The sequence below is a fragment of the Dicentrarchus labrax genome, unplaced genomic scaffold, assembly GCF_905237075.1.
Source record: "Dicentrarchus labrax unplaced genomic scaffold, dlabrax2021, whole genome shotgun sequence".
NCBI lineage: Eukaryota > Metazoa > Chordata > Actinopteri > Moronidae > Dicentrarchus > Dicentrarchus labrax.
Window position 1 is genome coordinate 10,427,321 of NW_026136701.1, and position 16,372 is coordinate 10,443,692.

The 16,372-nt window shown below is 39.6% G+C and overlaps 2 protein-coding genes across 9 annotated transcripts in view; both read left to right on the plus strand.

Annotated features, from left to right (window-relative positions):
• The window catches only part of pde4ca (phosphodiesterase 4C, cAMP-specific a), a 51,409-nt gene extending 44,424 nt beyond the window's left edge, over positions 1-6,985 (plus strand). For all 8 annotated transcript variants that reach the window (XM_051400265.1, XM_051400272.1, XM_051400281.1 and 5 more), the window contains 9 exons: positions 684-777; positions 1,089-1,261; positions 1,372-1,470; positions 1,660-1,824; positions 1,940-2,039; positions 2,152-2,306; positions 2,438-2,560; positions 2,970-3,152; positions 3,324-6,985. In XM_051400265.1, the coding sequence (XP_051256225.1) occupies positions 684-777; positions 1,089-1,261; positions 1,372-1,470; positions 1,660-1,824; positions 1,940-2,039; positions 2,152-2,306; positions 2,438-2,560; positions 2,970-3,152; positions 3,324-3,830 (1,599 nt within the window). In that variant the 3' untranslated portion in view covers positions 3,831-6,985. The remainder of the gene's footprint in view (positions 1-683; positions 778-1,088; positions 1,262-1,371; positions 1,471-1,659; positions 1,825-1,939; positions 2,040-2,151; positions 2,307-2,437; positions 2,561-2,969; positions 3,153-3,323) is intronic.
• A 975-nt stretch (positions 6,986-7,960) lies between these two features.
• Positions 7,961-16,092, plus strand: LOC127363691 (ras-related protein Rab-3A). Its single transcript, XM_051400498.1, has 5 exons — positions 7,961-8,076; positions 10,047-10,271; positions 11,309-11,427; positions 12,089-12,213; positions 13,392-16,092. The coding sequence occupies exons 1-5, from the start codon at positions 8,074-8,076 to the stop codon at positions 13,580-13,582; spliced, it is 663 nt and encodes a 220-aa protein (XP_051256458.1). The 5' UTR covers positions 7,961-8,073; the 3' UTR covers positions 13,583-16,092.
• The last annotated feature ends 280 nt before the right edge of the window (positions 16,093-16,372 follow it).

The following is a 16,372-nucleotide window of genomic DNA, read 5'->3' on the forward strand; positions in this document are numbered from 1 at the left end:
TTCTCTGTCTTGCATCCTCGCATCCCACAGCATTCCCACAGCTATGCTTCCGCTTTCTCCTATCGTGGACCTCTGAACAGTTTTTTTTATCCATCCGTTCGGCTGGCACTGATCAAAGCTTCCACAGCATTAACCAGAGGACTGTCCGCTTGCAGTGGATTTTGCTCAGGCAAGCAGTATAGGAGCACAAAGTGTCCCTGCTGTCCGTTTCTCTGTCGAACAGGCAGAGTCGGACGACCAGAAAGCGCTGCTCTCTCACTCAATTTTATTTTTGTTCCCATGCTCGACTTTGCGCTGAAATGCCAGAAGTGAGTTATTTCATCTCCATGTCGTGGATGTTCATTCAGGTAAGGGGAGGCGAGGGATGAACTGGATGGGAGGGGATGGGGCTGCTCCATGGCTCACATGTTGCTCATTTTGTGAAGAAGTGGACAACCGGTGGACTTTTTCTGAGACATCAGTTGATAAACACTATCCACATGCGTAGTTCGCAGTGTGTGCTTTGGGTGCAGGCTACTACTAGTAAAATCAGCCATGCATTTCTCTGCGTCCAATCATAAGCTTCTGCACTGTGCGTGACGTGAGGCACACACAAGCACATGGGGATCCCAGTGTATTTATGGATGGTTACGCATGTGTGTGATCAGACTTTTGGATGCTTGTGTGTGTGTGTTTGTCTGTAGTTCAAGAGGATGCTGAACCGAGAGCTCACCCAGCTGTCAGAAACCAGTCGTTCAGGGAACCAGGTGTCTGAGTTCATCTCTAGCACCTTTCTAGGTAAAATACTGTAACTTTGTATAATCCACAAACTGTACATAGACATATATATCATATAAAATGTATAATAGTATAATAGAAAGAGATGTATTAACACCTTACACATTTTTTATCTGTGTTACTAGTTGCATTTTAGTTGTAAGTGTAAGATTATCACACATGGAACATAATACCTATGTATGTATATAAATATATAATAAAAGTATTAAAACAAATTAAACATTAAAGCATTATTACAGCACAGTGCCATTTCCAGTGTGATCACTAAGAGTGAGTGAGGGAGTTAATATGTTGTTGTCTCCCTCTGACAGAGAAGCAACATGACATGGACATCATGTCTCCCCCCACCAAGGAGAAGGACAAAAAGAAACGGCCCATGTCCCAGATCAGCGGTGTGAAGAAGCCCACCCACAGCCCCAGCCTCGCCCCTTCCACAATCCCTCGCTTTGGGGTCAACGCCAGCCAGGAAGGACTTCTAGCCAGGGTATGAGGACTACGTCAACTCTTGTTTATCTCTATTCTTTGTTTTTAATATATTCTTTCTTGTACATTATGTTGTGATGGTATATATGTGTGTCTATTGTCCACTGGCAGGAGTTGGAGGACATAAACAGATGGGGTATTGACATCTTTAAGGTCTCTGAGTATTCTGGGAATCGCCCGCTGACGGTCACCATGTACACCATCTTCCAGGTAACATATCCCAACCTGCTGTACTTTCTCAAACAGAGGGTGGTCCTTGTACTGTCTAACCTCAAGCATTCGGTAGAGTAAATGATTGAACAAGACAGTAAATGAGTGAATAAAACAATAACCTAACAGACTTTTGAATAAATGATTGATCTCTACCCTGACTGAGCCAGTGTTCTCCTGCTTTTGTAGGAACGTGAGCTGCTGAAGTCATTTAAGATTCCAGCGGACACTTTCATCACCTTCATGATGACTTTGGAGGATCATTACCATGCGGACGTGGCCTACCACAACAACATCCATGCTGCAGATGTGGTCCAGTCCACACATGTCTTACTGTCCACACCTGCTCTGGAGGTAGATGATGGCTCTGACTTATTGTTAATCAAAACAATAGGATCTGGACATTACCTGTCATGTTGAGCATCCAAACACGTATATTAACTATCCCTGTCTTCTTGTGTTGTCCAAGGCTGTGTTTACTGATCTGGAGATCCTCGCCGCTCTGTTTGCCAGCGCCATCCATGACGTGGATCACCCTGGAGTTTCCAATCAATTCCTAATAAACACTAGTGAGTTTGAATAGCTACCCAGGGAATATGTGAACGTGCGTGGGTGTTGAGGAGTGTATTTAACTATGTGGATGAGTTCCACAATTTTAATTTTTTCCTTTTTTGCCTTCAGATTCAGAGCTGGCCCTGATGTACAATGACTCATCGGTGCTGGAGAATCACCACCTGGCTGTTGGCTTTAAGCTTCTGCAGGAAGACAACTGTGACATCTTTCAGAACCTCAACAAAAAACAGAGACAGTCGCTGCGCAAAATGGTCATTGATATGGTAAGACATCTCGGAGGAACCCTTAAGATTGTGGACATAGTTCTCTGTCTGCCTAAGTTCAGGAATTCTCTTAACCTTGTAAGCAATGTTTGTTCAAATCCATGATTTGAATCTAATTGCTTAACCTATAGGTGCTGGCCACAGATATGTCTAAACACATGAACCTACTGGCAGACCTGAAAACCATGGTGGAGACCAAGAAAGTCACCAGTCTAGGAGTCCTACTGCTGGACAACTACTCGGACCGCATACAGGTAAGAACTGTTTTGCCTTTTTTTTTTATTGTTAGAGCTGCACTGATTCATATTTTTATATTAACAATGAAAATGAATGTAGCAAGTGTAACGTCAAAGGTGTCGCTCGTGGTGACAAACTCATTTCACTTCAGTTCCCCTCAGCTCTACAGAGTGTTTTAGTGCCGCTCAGCTCATTATTTTGGCTTTACGGACACAACTTTACTGTTTAGGTTCAGTTTCAGCTCTTTAAACAGCTGCAGAAGTCAGCTGTTTATGGCCACTTCAGGTTAAATCCCTCATAGTATTAAGATTGCTAAGGTATCAATACATTTACAAATTCAGTATAAGGTGGAACAAAAGAACTAAAAATGTTTAAAAAGTGTTTTTTTAAATTGGATATTTTCAAACTGTTCTCTTGTTTTTGCAGGTCCTACAGAACATGGTACACTGTGCAGACCTGAGCAACCCCACCAAGCCTCTTGAGCTGTATCGGCAGTGGACAGACCGCATCATGGTGGAGTTTTTCACCCAGGGGGACAGGGAGAGAGACAAGGGCATGGAGATCAGCCCTATGTGTGACAAACAAAATGCCTCAATAGAGAAGAACCAGGTACAGAATAGAAGCTGCAGCACTTAGTGCATTGAAATCTATTGTAAATCATTATAAAGTGTAAAATTGAAATGTAGAACTAGTGAAGAAAAAGTGAAAATTATACAAAAAAAAGGATTCAGAAAAGAATACCTCTAAAGATATATACCACATCTTTCCTCTCTCTTTCAGGTTGGTTTCATTGACTACATCGTTCATCCTCTGTGGGAGACATGGGCCGACCTTGTCCACCCAGATGCTCAGGAGATTCTGGACACACTGGAGGATAACAGAGAGTGGTACCAGAGCATGATCCCCCACAGCCCCTCACCCAACCCAGAGGGCCAGGAAGAGGGAGGTCTGGCTGGGGAAGCCTCAGCACTCGGTGGGTGTGGTGGCTCCACTTCGGCCGACAAGTTCCAGTTCGAGCTGACCTTAGAAGAAGAAGGAGAGTCTGACAGTGAGAGTCCACCTGAGGAAGAGGAGGGCTATAGCGGCAGCAGGGGGGCTGAACTCTCCAGAACTGATTCTGGCAGTGGATTTGATGCAGTGTCTGCTACGACCCGCCTGCTTCCCAGAATGCTCACTACTGATTCAGGCAGGACGTTTTCTTTAGACTCTGAGAAAGATATGGCAGAAGACAGAGAGACAGACCAGGAAGGCGTCTCTGAGGTACCACGCTTCAGACTTGGCACATAGCACCAGTCAAAATTGTATCTCTTTTGGCCTTTTTTGTTTGTTTTTCTTGATTTCGGTGCCTCATCCTCTGTCACTCACCTTCTCCCACTCCAACCAAACACCACCTCTGGACAGGGTGACAGCAAGCCTCGGGGTGGGGAGTAGGAGAGTGCGGATGGGTGTGGGTGGTGTTAAGAAAGTCTGCAGTTTTACACAGCAGTCACTTGCACTGGAGAGAGACAGATAGACTGATTCACTGTCCAGTAGAGGACAGGAAACCAAGTTTCTGAGCGGTCCTTTGTGTTCTGTATCTTTCACTCAGACGTAATGTGGATAAAGTTCTACAGAGACAATAAGAAGTTTAAAAAAACTTCCCTTTTTACCAGCCAACCCAAGGTCTACTACAACAAATGACAGAACTGTCTTCCTCTTTTGGAGTATTTATGGAGAAAGTGAGGAAGTGATGAATGGCCGTGAAAACACAACAAAGTCTTGTAAGACATTTTGCCAAACTTGCAATTTACAGGGACAACGCTGTTTTGCCTGCCTTTTTAGTTTTTCGTTTATTTGTTTATTCTGTTGTCTTTTATTTACTTCCATACACAGTGAAATGCAGCAAGTGGAGATACAGTCAATAGCAGACTTCAAAGCAGTGTAAGGAAAGTTATGGCAGAAAGGAGCTATGCATTATTTTATGCAGGAATCTTTAAATGTAGCAGACATTTTGAGTGACTGTATCATTACTGTTGTAAACGTAGCGCTCCTTTCAGCTGGTGTTGCACAGCCCGTTTCATTGTGTTCAGCAGGCAGTTGTTGTGGAAGAAGAATGTGATTACAATGAAGTGGCTAGCAGTACATATTATTTTGAGATTTTCAGTTGTTTCAGGCTTACTATTTCCATTTTTATAATCCTAAACTATGATATTGTGACAGCGACAAAACTGAGCCAGGGTCAGGTAGTGTTGTACACGCATGGAGAGCAATGTGGGCTGTGCACATGGTGCCTCCTAGTGTTGAAAAGTGGAACTGAAGTTCTGGAATTGGAGGCAAATGATTTGCAAGGTTTTGCATAGGCTTATATGGAAAATACATTCAAAACGTATTTAACTGTAGGACTACCCAAAATATCAGTTATGTTTCAGTGTTGTTGCGCTTTTGATTATTTTTGTTGGATTTTTTAGAATTTTATTTCAAGTCACTAATGGTTTTTTTTGCGTTCCTAATTTTTGGCACCCATTTTTATCAGTTTGCCTTCAAGTATAGCACTTTACAGTTTTGTTCATTGCTAGCCCTCATTGTGGGTTTTAAGGGCTTGAGCCAAAATATGAACACATTGGAGGCTATTGACTGCAAAACAGTTTGTCATTCACTGTTAAGAAACCAGCACAGACATGCAAAAACTAAACCCTACAGTACAGCTACAAATGCATTAAACTATCCATTCAGATCCATTATCATTACTACATTATGGGTCAAACACAGCATCCACCAACTGAAATACCCTTTTTGGTAATACCCACTTGCATAATTTACTAGACTGATAGAGGCAGTGTATTATAAACATAAAGTTTGCAAACAAGATGTTAGCATCATTGTAACTGTACAAAATCCAAGAGGTTACCGAGAGACATTTTCCTGTGCCAGAATTATTTTCATCTTTTTTCTCTCATTGATCAATATTTCGCTCTTCACAGGGACATAGTCAATGACAAAACAAGTGCCAAGCAAGCATGACACAACCCGTACTGTAATTTCCATTTTGCCACTGGCTACTTTCCATCAGTGACTGATAAAGTTGGTTGATTGTAGCACCCTGTGTGCCAATCTGACCCCAGTGTCTCTGTTCCTTTTTTTCTAACTCCTCTTCAAACAGTAACTGAAACTGATATTGTCTTAAAACAGTGATGTGTTGTTGTTTTTTTTGTGTGTGTGAGTGAATGACTGGGTTGACTTTTTTGATGTATTTGCTAAGAAAAAACCAAAGCACTTTGTATGGTACTTTTACAGTTCTGCACTTCCAGTACAGTTGAACATGTATAACGTGACTGTTTCACTGTTTTTCTGTTGGCGAACGGCCTGGTGGTTGAGTTGAATTGCACGGGCTGGACCAATACAGCTCTTAAAGATTGGATTTTGGAGGGACTGAAGTTGTTTTGTTTTTTATAATTGACTGTATAAAAAATGTGTTGAAATGCATGACATTGGCTGCAGGATTCAAAGAATATGAAGAGTATATAGAGTACTAACAAAACTTAGCCTGTGGAGACATTTTATTTTATAACCATGGAAAAAGAGTAAATCATGTTTTAACGTGTGAATGAGCTGAAAGGTTTTTTTTCCCCCGTTTTTTTTTCGTCGCCTTATTTTCAAACTTGGGATTTTATTTTTATTTTTTTCTGGTCATAGATGTGTTCACTTACATGCTGGAGTAAAACATGTGCAATCCTTTCTGCAGCCATAAACAGCACCAAACAGACCAACACTCAAGGATGCCTTCAACACCAAGGACTATTTAACAACAGCTTAACCAGCACAACATGCGAAGATTCAGTCTGTCTCTCTGCATGTCACTAATTGTTTGATTTTGTACATTTTCCTCACAGTGCTTCATGTACAGTTTATTTATTATTTCTATATTATCTGTCAGAAACGATGGAACAGTAGACTTTATTTTAGTCTGAGGTTTAGTACTTATGTGTAGCTTGATGTGTGAGAAAGTCAAACAGGACAGATTTCAACTATTACTCAGCTTTTTTCCTTCTCTTTTCATTCTTTATGTCTGCAAATAACATTATACATAAGCAAAAATACTCACTTTCATGCTTTTCTTGGTATAAAAATAGTTGAGTGACAGATTTCTGGGTTTTCTAAAACATCTCTCCTCTCCTGTCTTCCTCTGTATCAACCGATCTGGTCAGATTGCGTATTCATGAAGGATCTTACAGTAAGTGTGGCTGATCTGAGACTTCTTTGATTCATAGTGAAGATAATATAGTCATATGGCCTCAAGCCATCCTAGATCAGTATTTCTGTTCTTAGAGATTTTATGAATATGGGTCATGAACTAAGACTCTGCAACTTTGACAATCCAAACTCTGCTGTTTAACTGCGGGTGTGTTAGCCCTCTCTACAACTAGAACTGTATGCCTTGGCAATAAAGGAAAAACTCTTCACTCTTTGATGTCTTGTTCTCTACTTTCATGAGGAAACTAAATAATAAGACATGAATAGAACGTTTGCAAAAAATAATCCTGTTCATGCTGATTAACAAGCATCTTCATCATCATCATGAATAAAAATGCACTTATCACTGATATGTAGGAGATATTTATTGTGGTCATTACACATGATGTTAATCTCTTAACAAGCAGCAGCCTGCTGATGGGTTTGTCATTATACTATATAAGTCATACTATACAGCCAATCATTGTTCAAACCGATTACTTTATTTTGAAATCCTAAATATATCAGACTGGATCTAGAGTGTGTATAAGATATGCAAAATACAGCCATTCAAATAATGAAGTCTTGTGGTTTGAGTATTTCACCTGTGTAAACATCTTAAGGGCTTCGATGAAGAGTAAGAACAGGATTTTGCACAATATAAAGTCAAAACTAAGTAAAAAAAACTCAGGTACTTTAGGCTACTTCTCTTTTTGGTGAGAAATCTTATATTTCTTTAATCCATTACATTTATTTGACAGCTTTAGTTATTAGGTATTAAGATTTTACATACAAACAATTAATGAGTTTATATATGCACTGTTACAGATTAAACTATCCAAAGAATATAAAATAGTTCAAATTAGCTAAGACATTAAAATGCTTCTAATGTTTATGCATCTTTGTTATTTATAATAATCCAATAATAAAATTAGATACTCTGAAAGATCTCATTACTTTTGAATAATATATTTTCCTGATGACGCCTCAAAAACATTATTTATAACATTTATTACTATGATATTGTTTCATCTGTGGCATTGCAGCATTTACCTAACACTACTACATTTACTATCCTTACAATACTAAATTAAAAACCTCTTAAAAACAACTTCTAGACGAGTAGGGGGCGGGGCGCTTTGCGAGTGCGCGGACTTCTCTCCTCTGATTGGCCAATGGTCCTGTCAATCATCCTTACACTCTGTTTGCACCCTCTTATGCCGGGGCTGTCAATCAACAGACGCACGAGCTACTGCAGGTGCAAAGCTGTGCACGGGGCCAGGCGCTGCTGCTGCGAAGCCGAGGATAAAACGCACATTTCATGGTAAACCCTGCGCTTATTTCTCATTGTGAGGCCGTGTTCAGTCTAACTGTGGGAGCAGCTAGCGTGTGGATTATTTGTCGCTTGTCATATCCTGGATTTAGACCGAACATTTAGTCGTAAATAAGGAAGAGTAACCTTCATTTGACATAGCTGGGATGCTTAGCTAGCTCCTGCTGCCACTTTTATACACTGGTAACGGTCTGCTGGGTTAGCATTAAAGGTAGCAATGCTAGCCTGATTTAATGCATTTTCAAAGGCCAGAAAAAACTGTATTGCTTCCACATCCTTAACAATCGTTGAGTCTTTATTTTAGGTGGTAAGTAATGTGAAACAAATCGCATTGTAATGTGTTTTCTAGGTTTTTCTCCTGCTAACGTGGACCAGACTGTCAAATAATTCAGGCAGCTACATACACAAGCTAACGCCAGTGGCCAGATAAGCTCCGCTGTGGATTGGGAATGTGGTTTAGGCCGTTTACATTGGGGACATGATGTGTTCATAAAGAGTCAGTGTGCATTATAGGCGTTGACTGTTTGTCAGTCTAATTTACTACAAGGTATTCTGGCCAGCCATATGGTCATTCATAATTGGCTGGCTAGCGTAGCGCTCCACGGATGTTCCCTGCCCTCCTGGATGGGAATGGATAGTCAGTTTAGCTGATGCTTAGCCTGCTAAGCCCTGGTACTTCCGTCCTCTTATCTTGTGTGGGGCGGAGGTGTGCATTCCTTGTCCTACCAGTATTATTGACATGAAGTAGAAGCACTCAAGGCTGTGTATGTTTTATTGGCTGTCTGTATTGACACAGTCTCTTCTTGGCGGAACGACTTCATCATTTTATTTCCCTGATAAATATATGAGGTACCATATGGTGTGTAACCCGAACTCATACAGCAGATGATACTGACATTATTTAACCCCATCACGTGTTAAATTGTATGCGTGAGGCTGTTTAACAATGGCCTACGAATTTAGGTGTTCAGGTCTGTCTGAAAGATGATGATGAAATGTAGATCTGTATCTGTGCATTAGTTTCATGGTGTTTTACAGAGGTACATAAGTTTGTCAGTCCTGTAAATTTGATATTTGAATCTGCCAGGCCCTCTTAATGTATTTCTGCATACATTTCTGTCTTTAAAAAGATGTGAAAACGCTCAGTACATCAGTGAAGCTACTCAATAGTTGGTCATTTAATGTTCTTTCCTCAGGCTCGCTAAATTTCATTGTGTTCATGTTACTTTGAATAACTTGAGGATGTTTTGTCTCCATGTTTTTAAGATCTCTGTGGTTTAGAGGTTTTGACATTACTGTAAAGCTTAGACAACAGAAACCTGAATCTGCTGTGTCAGTCTAAAAGTAGCTTCAGAGGATGTCTCTTGCTGATATCAGGGGTTTGATCGTGCTAATCTTGAAATCAGTAGTTTCCCGTTTCAAAGACTTTTTTGATTCTTGAATATGCTTACGATGTGGTTCGTGAATTAACTTATAAATTCAATTTTCAATTTCAACAAATTCAGTATGAAAAATCCAAAATAATGCAAACTAATTGACAAAGTGTGTCAATCTGTCCAGAACCAGAACAGTAAAATTGTATAAAATGGTAGAGGCAGAATTTTTTTATTTTCTTTTTCATTTTTACCATTTATCTTCACGAAACATGAAATGTTTCAGCCAGTGGCAGAGGAATTGTGTATGACACTGTAACTACAGGGGTTGACACTGGACACATGGTCATGAATACAAAACCTGCACGATCTTATAGAATCAAATACCATCTCTATTGTACCTTTGTAAATATAATGTTACTTTTGCAGACATTGCCAGAAAGGCTTTGAATCTACACTGATTATTTAGTATAGTTTGTGGTCGTGGTGTTGTTGTATTGGGTTATATTGTAAGGTGTTTCTATTTCTTCGTCCACCTCAGTGTAATTCCTTGTGACTGATTAATATGTGATCTCAATCCTTGCATAGATGGCGTCTGCAAATGCCACATACGGACAGAAGGAGTCCACGGACCAGAACTTCGATTACATGTTTAAAATCCTCATCATTGGCAACAGCAGCGTAGGAAAGACTTCCTTCCTTTTCCGCTACGCAGACGACTCATTCACGCCAGCCTTTGTCAGCACAGTGGGCATCGACTTCAAGGTCAAGACCATCTACAGGAATGACAAGAGGATAAAACTGCAGATCTGGGTGAGGAAGTGAATATACACATGCATCCAGGCATGCTGCAGATTGTCACAATCTGTGTTTTCTCTATATGTACTGATACAGAGTCCAATCTGATATTTATATTCTTCTTCATAACATGGTGATGTAGTTAACGCTCAGCATAAAACAGGCCTTCACTATAATTAGAGAAACAGTGTCTGTGAGTGTCTGACAGCTGAATAGCTATAAAATATAAACTTTTCTTTTGATGGTTTCTCTAATGGTAGAACTATTGTGTGGTAGAAAGGTTTGAAAGTATTTTCTCAAATAATCATCAAAACATCCATTCCAATGGTACACTGAAAAGCAGCAAATCCTCACATCAGAGAAGCTGCAACCAGATCATTTTGTTTTAAAAGTGCCTCCTAAAATTAAATTAAAAGATTTATTTTCTGTTGATCCACTAATTGATGAATCAACTAATCGTTTCAGCTCTACAGTAATTATAATTCAACAAGCCTGCAAAAAAATGGTTTTGATTCATTAAAATTAAAGAAACTTTTTTCACATGCAGATTGTCTTAGGGTTATGGTTGTTTTTCATGCTGCCCAAAATGCTCTCTATTATCATGAATATAATGAAAACCAGCTGTTGAACTGGCCTCTCCAGTCCCCTGAATCACTTCATCTGCTGTGTAATGACAATACCCTTGAAGTGTACTTAATGTAAGCCATAAAGCCTGACTCCAGGACCAATTGCTTATTACATGCAACACCAGAGGAATACCTAATGCTCCTGGGAGATATCTGAATGTTAAACCTCAGCAACCATCAGGAGGCACATGTCATAAATTCTTTGCAGGTGCTGGGTGACAGTAACCTGCACAAGACAAAAGAATACCCACACACTGCTGTCTTGTTCTCAGTGCTTATTTAATCCTACATGGACATGGCCATGTTTAGGCCGCAACCTGAGGTTTTCTTCTTTGAAGTTTGTTTTCATTTTGACAATAAAATATACTAATATAATATATAATAACTGTCAACTAAAAACACTGGTGTCTGTGTGTATTTATATAGGACACTGCTGGCCAGGAGCGCTACAGGACGATCACCACAGCTTACTACAGGGGAGCCATGGGGTTCATCCTCATGTATGACATCACCAATGAGGAGTCCTTTAACGCTGTTCAAGACTGGTGTGTATGCAAGTCTGTGTGTATGAAGGTGGCAACTTAACCTACAATCTTATTTCTTTAGTATCATTCACCTTTCCTGTTGTTTGTGATCACAATGTGCCAGTCAGCTGAATATCTGGTATCAGGGATTTCTTGGAAAAGACACATAGTGGGAGGAACAACCACATGAGTGTTCAAGAGAGTCAGACAGGTTTCAAACATCTTCTCAATTTAATCCAGTTATCTAGGACTTAATTGCAAGTGAAAAGACAGATGAAAGCACTAATGATGTCTGTTTAAATTGTCATTTTGCTTTGTGAAACTTCATGTTTGCACAACAACTCGAATCAGAATGTAACTAAGCAGAATAGATGTTAATATCAAATAATTACTATCATATATCACTGGCCGTTGTTTTCTTATCCAGGTTAGTGGGTTAGATGATTATGTTAAACTTGATTTGTTTAAAATCTGTGTGGTCTTTTGTGTTATGTTAGCCCTGAAGCTATTACTATTGGATATTTCTCATATCCCAAAATGAAACGGGTGATTAAAATGTCACTATAACCCATATGAATGATAATGATTTTTCTTTTCTTTTCTCCTGCTTTATTCCAAGAAATAAAAGATGCTGGTTTGATTCAGTCTATAGCTGAACCCCTTGTGCTATATTTGCTAACAGGTCGACTCAGATCAAGACATACTCATGGGACAATGCCCAGGTCCTCTTGGTGGGGAACAAGTGTGATATGGAGGATGAGCGAGTGGTGGCTGCAGAGAGGGGCCGGCAGCTGTCAGAACAGCTAGGTAAGTCCACTGGTCAATAGTCAGTAGAGACTGAGGACTTTCTCTCAGCTTTCGTTGCTAAAACAAGAACGAGTGGAAACAATTAGAGAGTTTTAAAAACCTGCTTTTAAACACTGTACCATATAATGTTGCTCGGGACATCCAGCTCTCTCTATCTTACGAAGTGATTTGCTAGTTTCACAAGACTAGTGGTTTTTCCACTAATGGTATTTCTCTTTCTCTCCTGGGAGCATTACTGAAAATGTAATATAATCATGAACCACTTCCTTCAAATAAGGCGTGAGGATGTATAAATTATGCATCTAAAAATGTGTCAGATTCATAACGTTTGGGTTATGTTCGGACCGTCTAAGATTTTGATTCAGTTCTGTCTTCATCTCTTTTTAATGCCGGTTTTGCAGTTGGCATACTGTAAGTCATCATGATTACACTTGCCACAGTGCATAATTTCACCATGTTTGAACTGATGTTACAACAGTTTAGACTGAAATAACTGTAAATCAGTTATGCAATGAGCCAGGCCAAGATAAGTCTGAACTCGCATCATGTGTTTGGTCTGATAATCAGCACCACAGTCTTCATAACGCAACTTGCAGTGGCACAAAGAGCCAGGTAGCGGCTTTTTTTCGACAAGCTCAGTGTTATTTTCTGCTCTTTCTGCTGCAACATATCCGGGGAGTGATCAGAGTAGTCAGGCTGAGTCGTTGTATCATTTGTAATTTGACTGTCATTAGATTTAATTTCAAACTACCCATGAAAGAGGTTTAAGTATGATCTTGTGACTTACGAATAGATATCATTTAGAAATCTGTACACAGGGCGCCCTGGTTGCTCACCTGGTACAGCTGATGCCCCATTTACCAACAGTCCTTGTTGCAGCGGCCATGGGTCCTTTGCTGCATGTCAACCCTTCTCTCTCTCTCTCTTTCCCCCTTTCCTGTCCATCTTGAGCTGTCCTATCAAATAAAGGCAAAAAAGCTCCCCAAAAATATGTCAAAAGGAAATATGTACACAACTCTGACATGGAAGGAACAATGAATGAGATTTGAGCTGCTGGTCTGACCATAGCCTTGATGTGTCCTTACATGATGAGATAAGTGGATTAACTGGATAAGCTTCACATTATAACAGTAACTGTAACCAAAGCCTCTCTTTGCCTCTGTCGCCCCTCCTGGCAGGTTTCGAATACTTTGAAGCGAGCGCTAAAGATAACATTAATGTGAAGCAGACCTTCGAGCGGCTGGTGGACATCATCTGTGAGAGGATGACGGAGAGCCTGGACAACAACGACCCGACTGTCACTGGAGCTAAGCAGGGGCCACAGCTCAGCGAGCAGCCTCAGAGGTCCCATCAGGATTGTGCTTGCTAAGCATGACCACACACTCACGCACTATCTGCTGTCCTAAAATCCACACACCTTTCAATTTTCTTCAGTTCTTCTCTTTCTCATTTGCGCGTACACAAATACACGTATTACAGACAAACACTGCCATACAGAGACACACAACCTGGCTGCTTAGGTTCTCCACCCCTCTCACTACACCAAGAGCTCCGTCCACATGAGCCGGCTCTCCCCAAAGATTTGGTGTTTTCCGAAATATCATCTTAAAGTTTTTGTTCATTTCAGTAATACAGAGATTATGTGATAGTGCTAACTTAGTCAAAGGACTGAAGAACATATAACAGAGGAACAATCCCAAGTTGTCTTTATCTTTCTTTTTTATACACGTATACACAAACACACACACTATACTGTATCTTAACAGAATTATAAAAGGCCAGTCAAGGCCCCATCGTTCCTCATTGACGTGTCTGCAATTGGGTTTTTATTTAAAAGGCTGTGGAGGGGAATATTGGAGGGATCCTCCAACCCCAGCCCCCACTCAGCACTAACACCTCGGACCTAAATGGATACAAATCAGTTGTTTTACTTTTAGTCCCATTGAAAGTATATGTTGGTTGCTGTGGATATAGATTTTTCTTTTCTTTTTTTACGTTTTTTAAGTTGTTGGGTGTGGTTTTGAGCATATGAAATTTCTGGTCCTTCCCAGTGTTGTGGTTTGTACTGATAGTTGTGGTCCAAGTTTGACGTCCAAACAGAGTCATTTGAAAGATGTTTTTTCTTTTAATTTTAGGAATGAAGAATAGACATGCATATCAGTTTGCTAGTCAAGTTATCATTATTATTAATTATTGGCCCCTTCTTAGATTCTTTTAATTTTCTTTTAGGGAAATTCCATGGCAGTGTCACTTGGTTGATCCAGATGAAGGATGGCCTTGATTTGACTTTTTTAAACTATTTTTTTAAGACATACAACAGAATAAAAGGATAAAGGATGTCTTTCACCACATAAAGAACAGTGTATAAATGTTCCAAAGTCAATAGATATGCATTTTATAATGCATATATAATATATATATATATATATATACATATATAATTGACATATTATACAGTAATAATGACTTAGGATTTTGGACTCCTACCTGTGCTTTAGTGAGAGGTGCATGTTGTTGATGTTTTTAACAGATTCTGGTTGACTGGATGGTTATTTGTATGAGCTGTTGTCTGAATTGAAAACCCATCTGTCCTGCAGGTTCAGTACTTGGAGGTATCAAATGGGGTTAAAGGTTTCACATGTGGCCCCTTGTCATTGTATTAACTTTCATTCACTACATACAGTGTGCAACATACACTCACTGGAAAGGCATGTGATTCAGTGTGAGCACTGGTATACCACAGATCTCCCATCAACTCAACGTCTCTTATGTCATTGGTAGATGATGTTTGGGGAACATGAGGTTTTTAAGCATGTTAAATGTCAAATTGTGAGTTTTATTTCTCTCTCAGATGCTAAGGTTAGGCATTTGTCTGCTCGTGTATACAGTACAAAACCTTCTGTATGTCATGCATTCACTGATGAACTGAGGCATGCGAAAATATTTCCATCACCTAAGTTATTTCCAAAATGTAACTTATTTATTTTGTATTACTTACTTTTTATTTATTTTTGAGATAATGTCCTTCCTAGATTATGCATTGCAATCTGCACTCTACTTTTTAAAGAGATGTTCAATAGTATTCAATTGCTTCAACTGTCCCAGCTTTTAAAAGAAAATGTATCTGTTTACATGGAATATAAAGATTAAGATGCTTCCTCAAGAGGAAAGTTAAACATTCCAGTGTGAGAATCTCTTATCATGTCAACGCAGCTTTGCTGGGAAGTTTGTTTGTCTTTTGATATCAGTTATGTAACTTTTAAGACGTGATAGTGTAAAAGCAGACTGTTCTCACAGAGCAATAGCAGTTCCTTCTCTCCACACCCAAATATCAGCAACGGACAACCCTGCAAAAGGTTTATAAAACACGTGCTGTACGCGGGCGTGTGAATGTACAGTTTGTATAAAGGCAGTCTTAATAATGGTTCTTTCCAAAGAAATCTCGACAATAAATTTAGAGCCAAAAAGAGCACTTGTTCTTCGTCGACATTTGTTAGACTTGCACTAACAAACTTGTCTGGTAGTGTTTTCCTACTCTGTGTAGTAGATTCAAAAAGGGAAAATGTTTTGGAAGTAAACTGAATTCTCTGAACACTTCATTAAATAATGATTCTTACTGCATTGGTTCACTTTTGACTTGTTTGTTGATTTTTGTTACTTTATTTATTGTGTTTTGCTACAGCTGTAAACTTTGATGGTGACTTAGGAAACACGTATAAAACCTGTTCAACTCTCCTCCTCCGTCCCACCCTGTCATAAACAACCCTTGTAAATAGGAATTTTCTGCCCATTGGGCATTAGTTGTGTGAATTGTGCTGTAATTCTGTAATGCCAGATTTGCTAAAATGAGGAATCAATAAACAAAATCTGAAAGCTGTAGCTCGGTGTTGGCTCCACAGTTATTCCCAGAGGTCAGTGATTTACAAGAAGTGCACATGTGATGTCTCAGAAATTGTTTAAGCTTTATTGTGCCCAGTAGAGGGCATAATACTGCAATAATGTCTTGTTTTCTACCCTCAGAGTTGTTTGACCATCTATGGTTTGGTTCAGCTTCTCTACTGCACTTCACACCCACAGTGTCTGTAGACGAGATTAGATAAATGTAAAGGTATACATTCATATATTATCCTTGAAAATGTTCCTTCTAACTACAACAAAG

Bases quoted from the DNA above. Each gene is read 5' to 3' on its own strand.
- LOC127363691 (XM_051400498.1), top strand. The intron at 10,272-11,308 runs GTGAGGAAGTGA...GTATTTATATAG, and splicing joins GGATAAAACTGCAGATCTGG to GACACTGCTGGCCAGGAGCG. The intron at 12,214-13,391 runs GTAAGTCCACTG...CCCTCCTGGCAG, and splicing joins GCAGCTGTCAGAACAGCTAG to GTTTCGAATACTTTGAAGCG.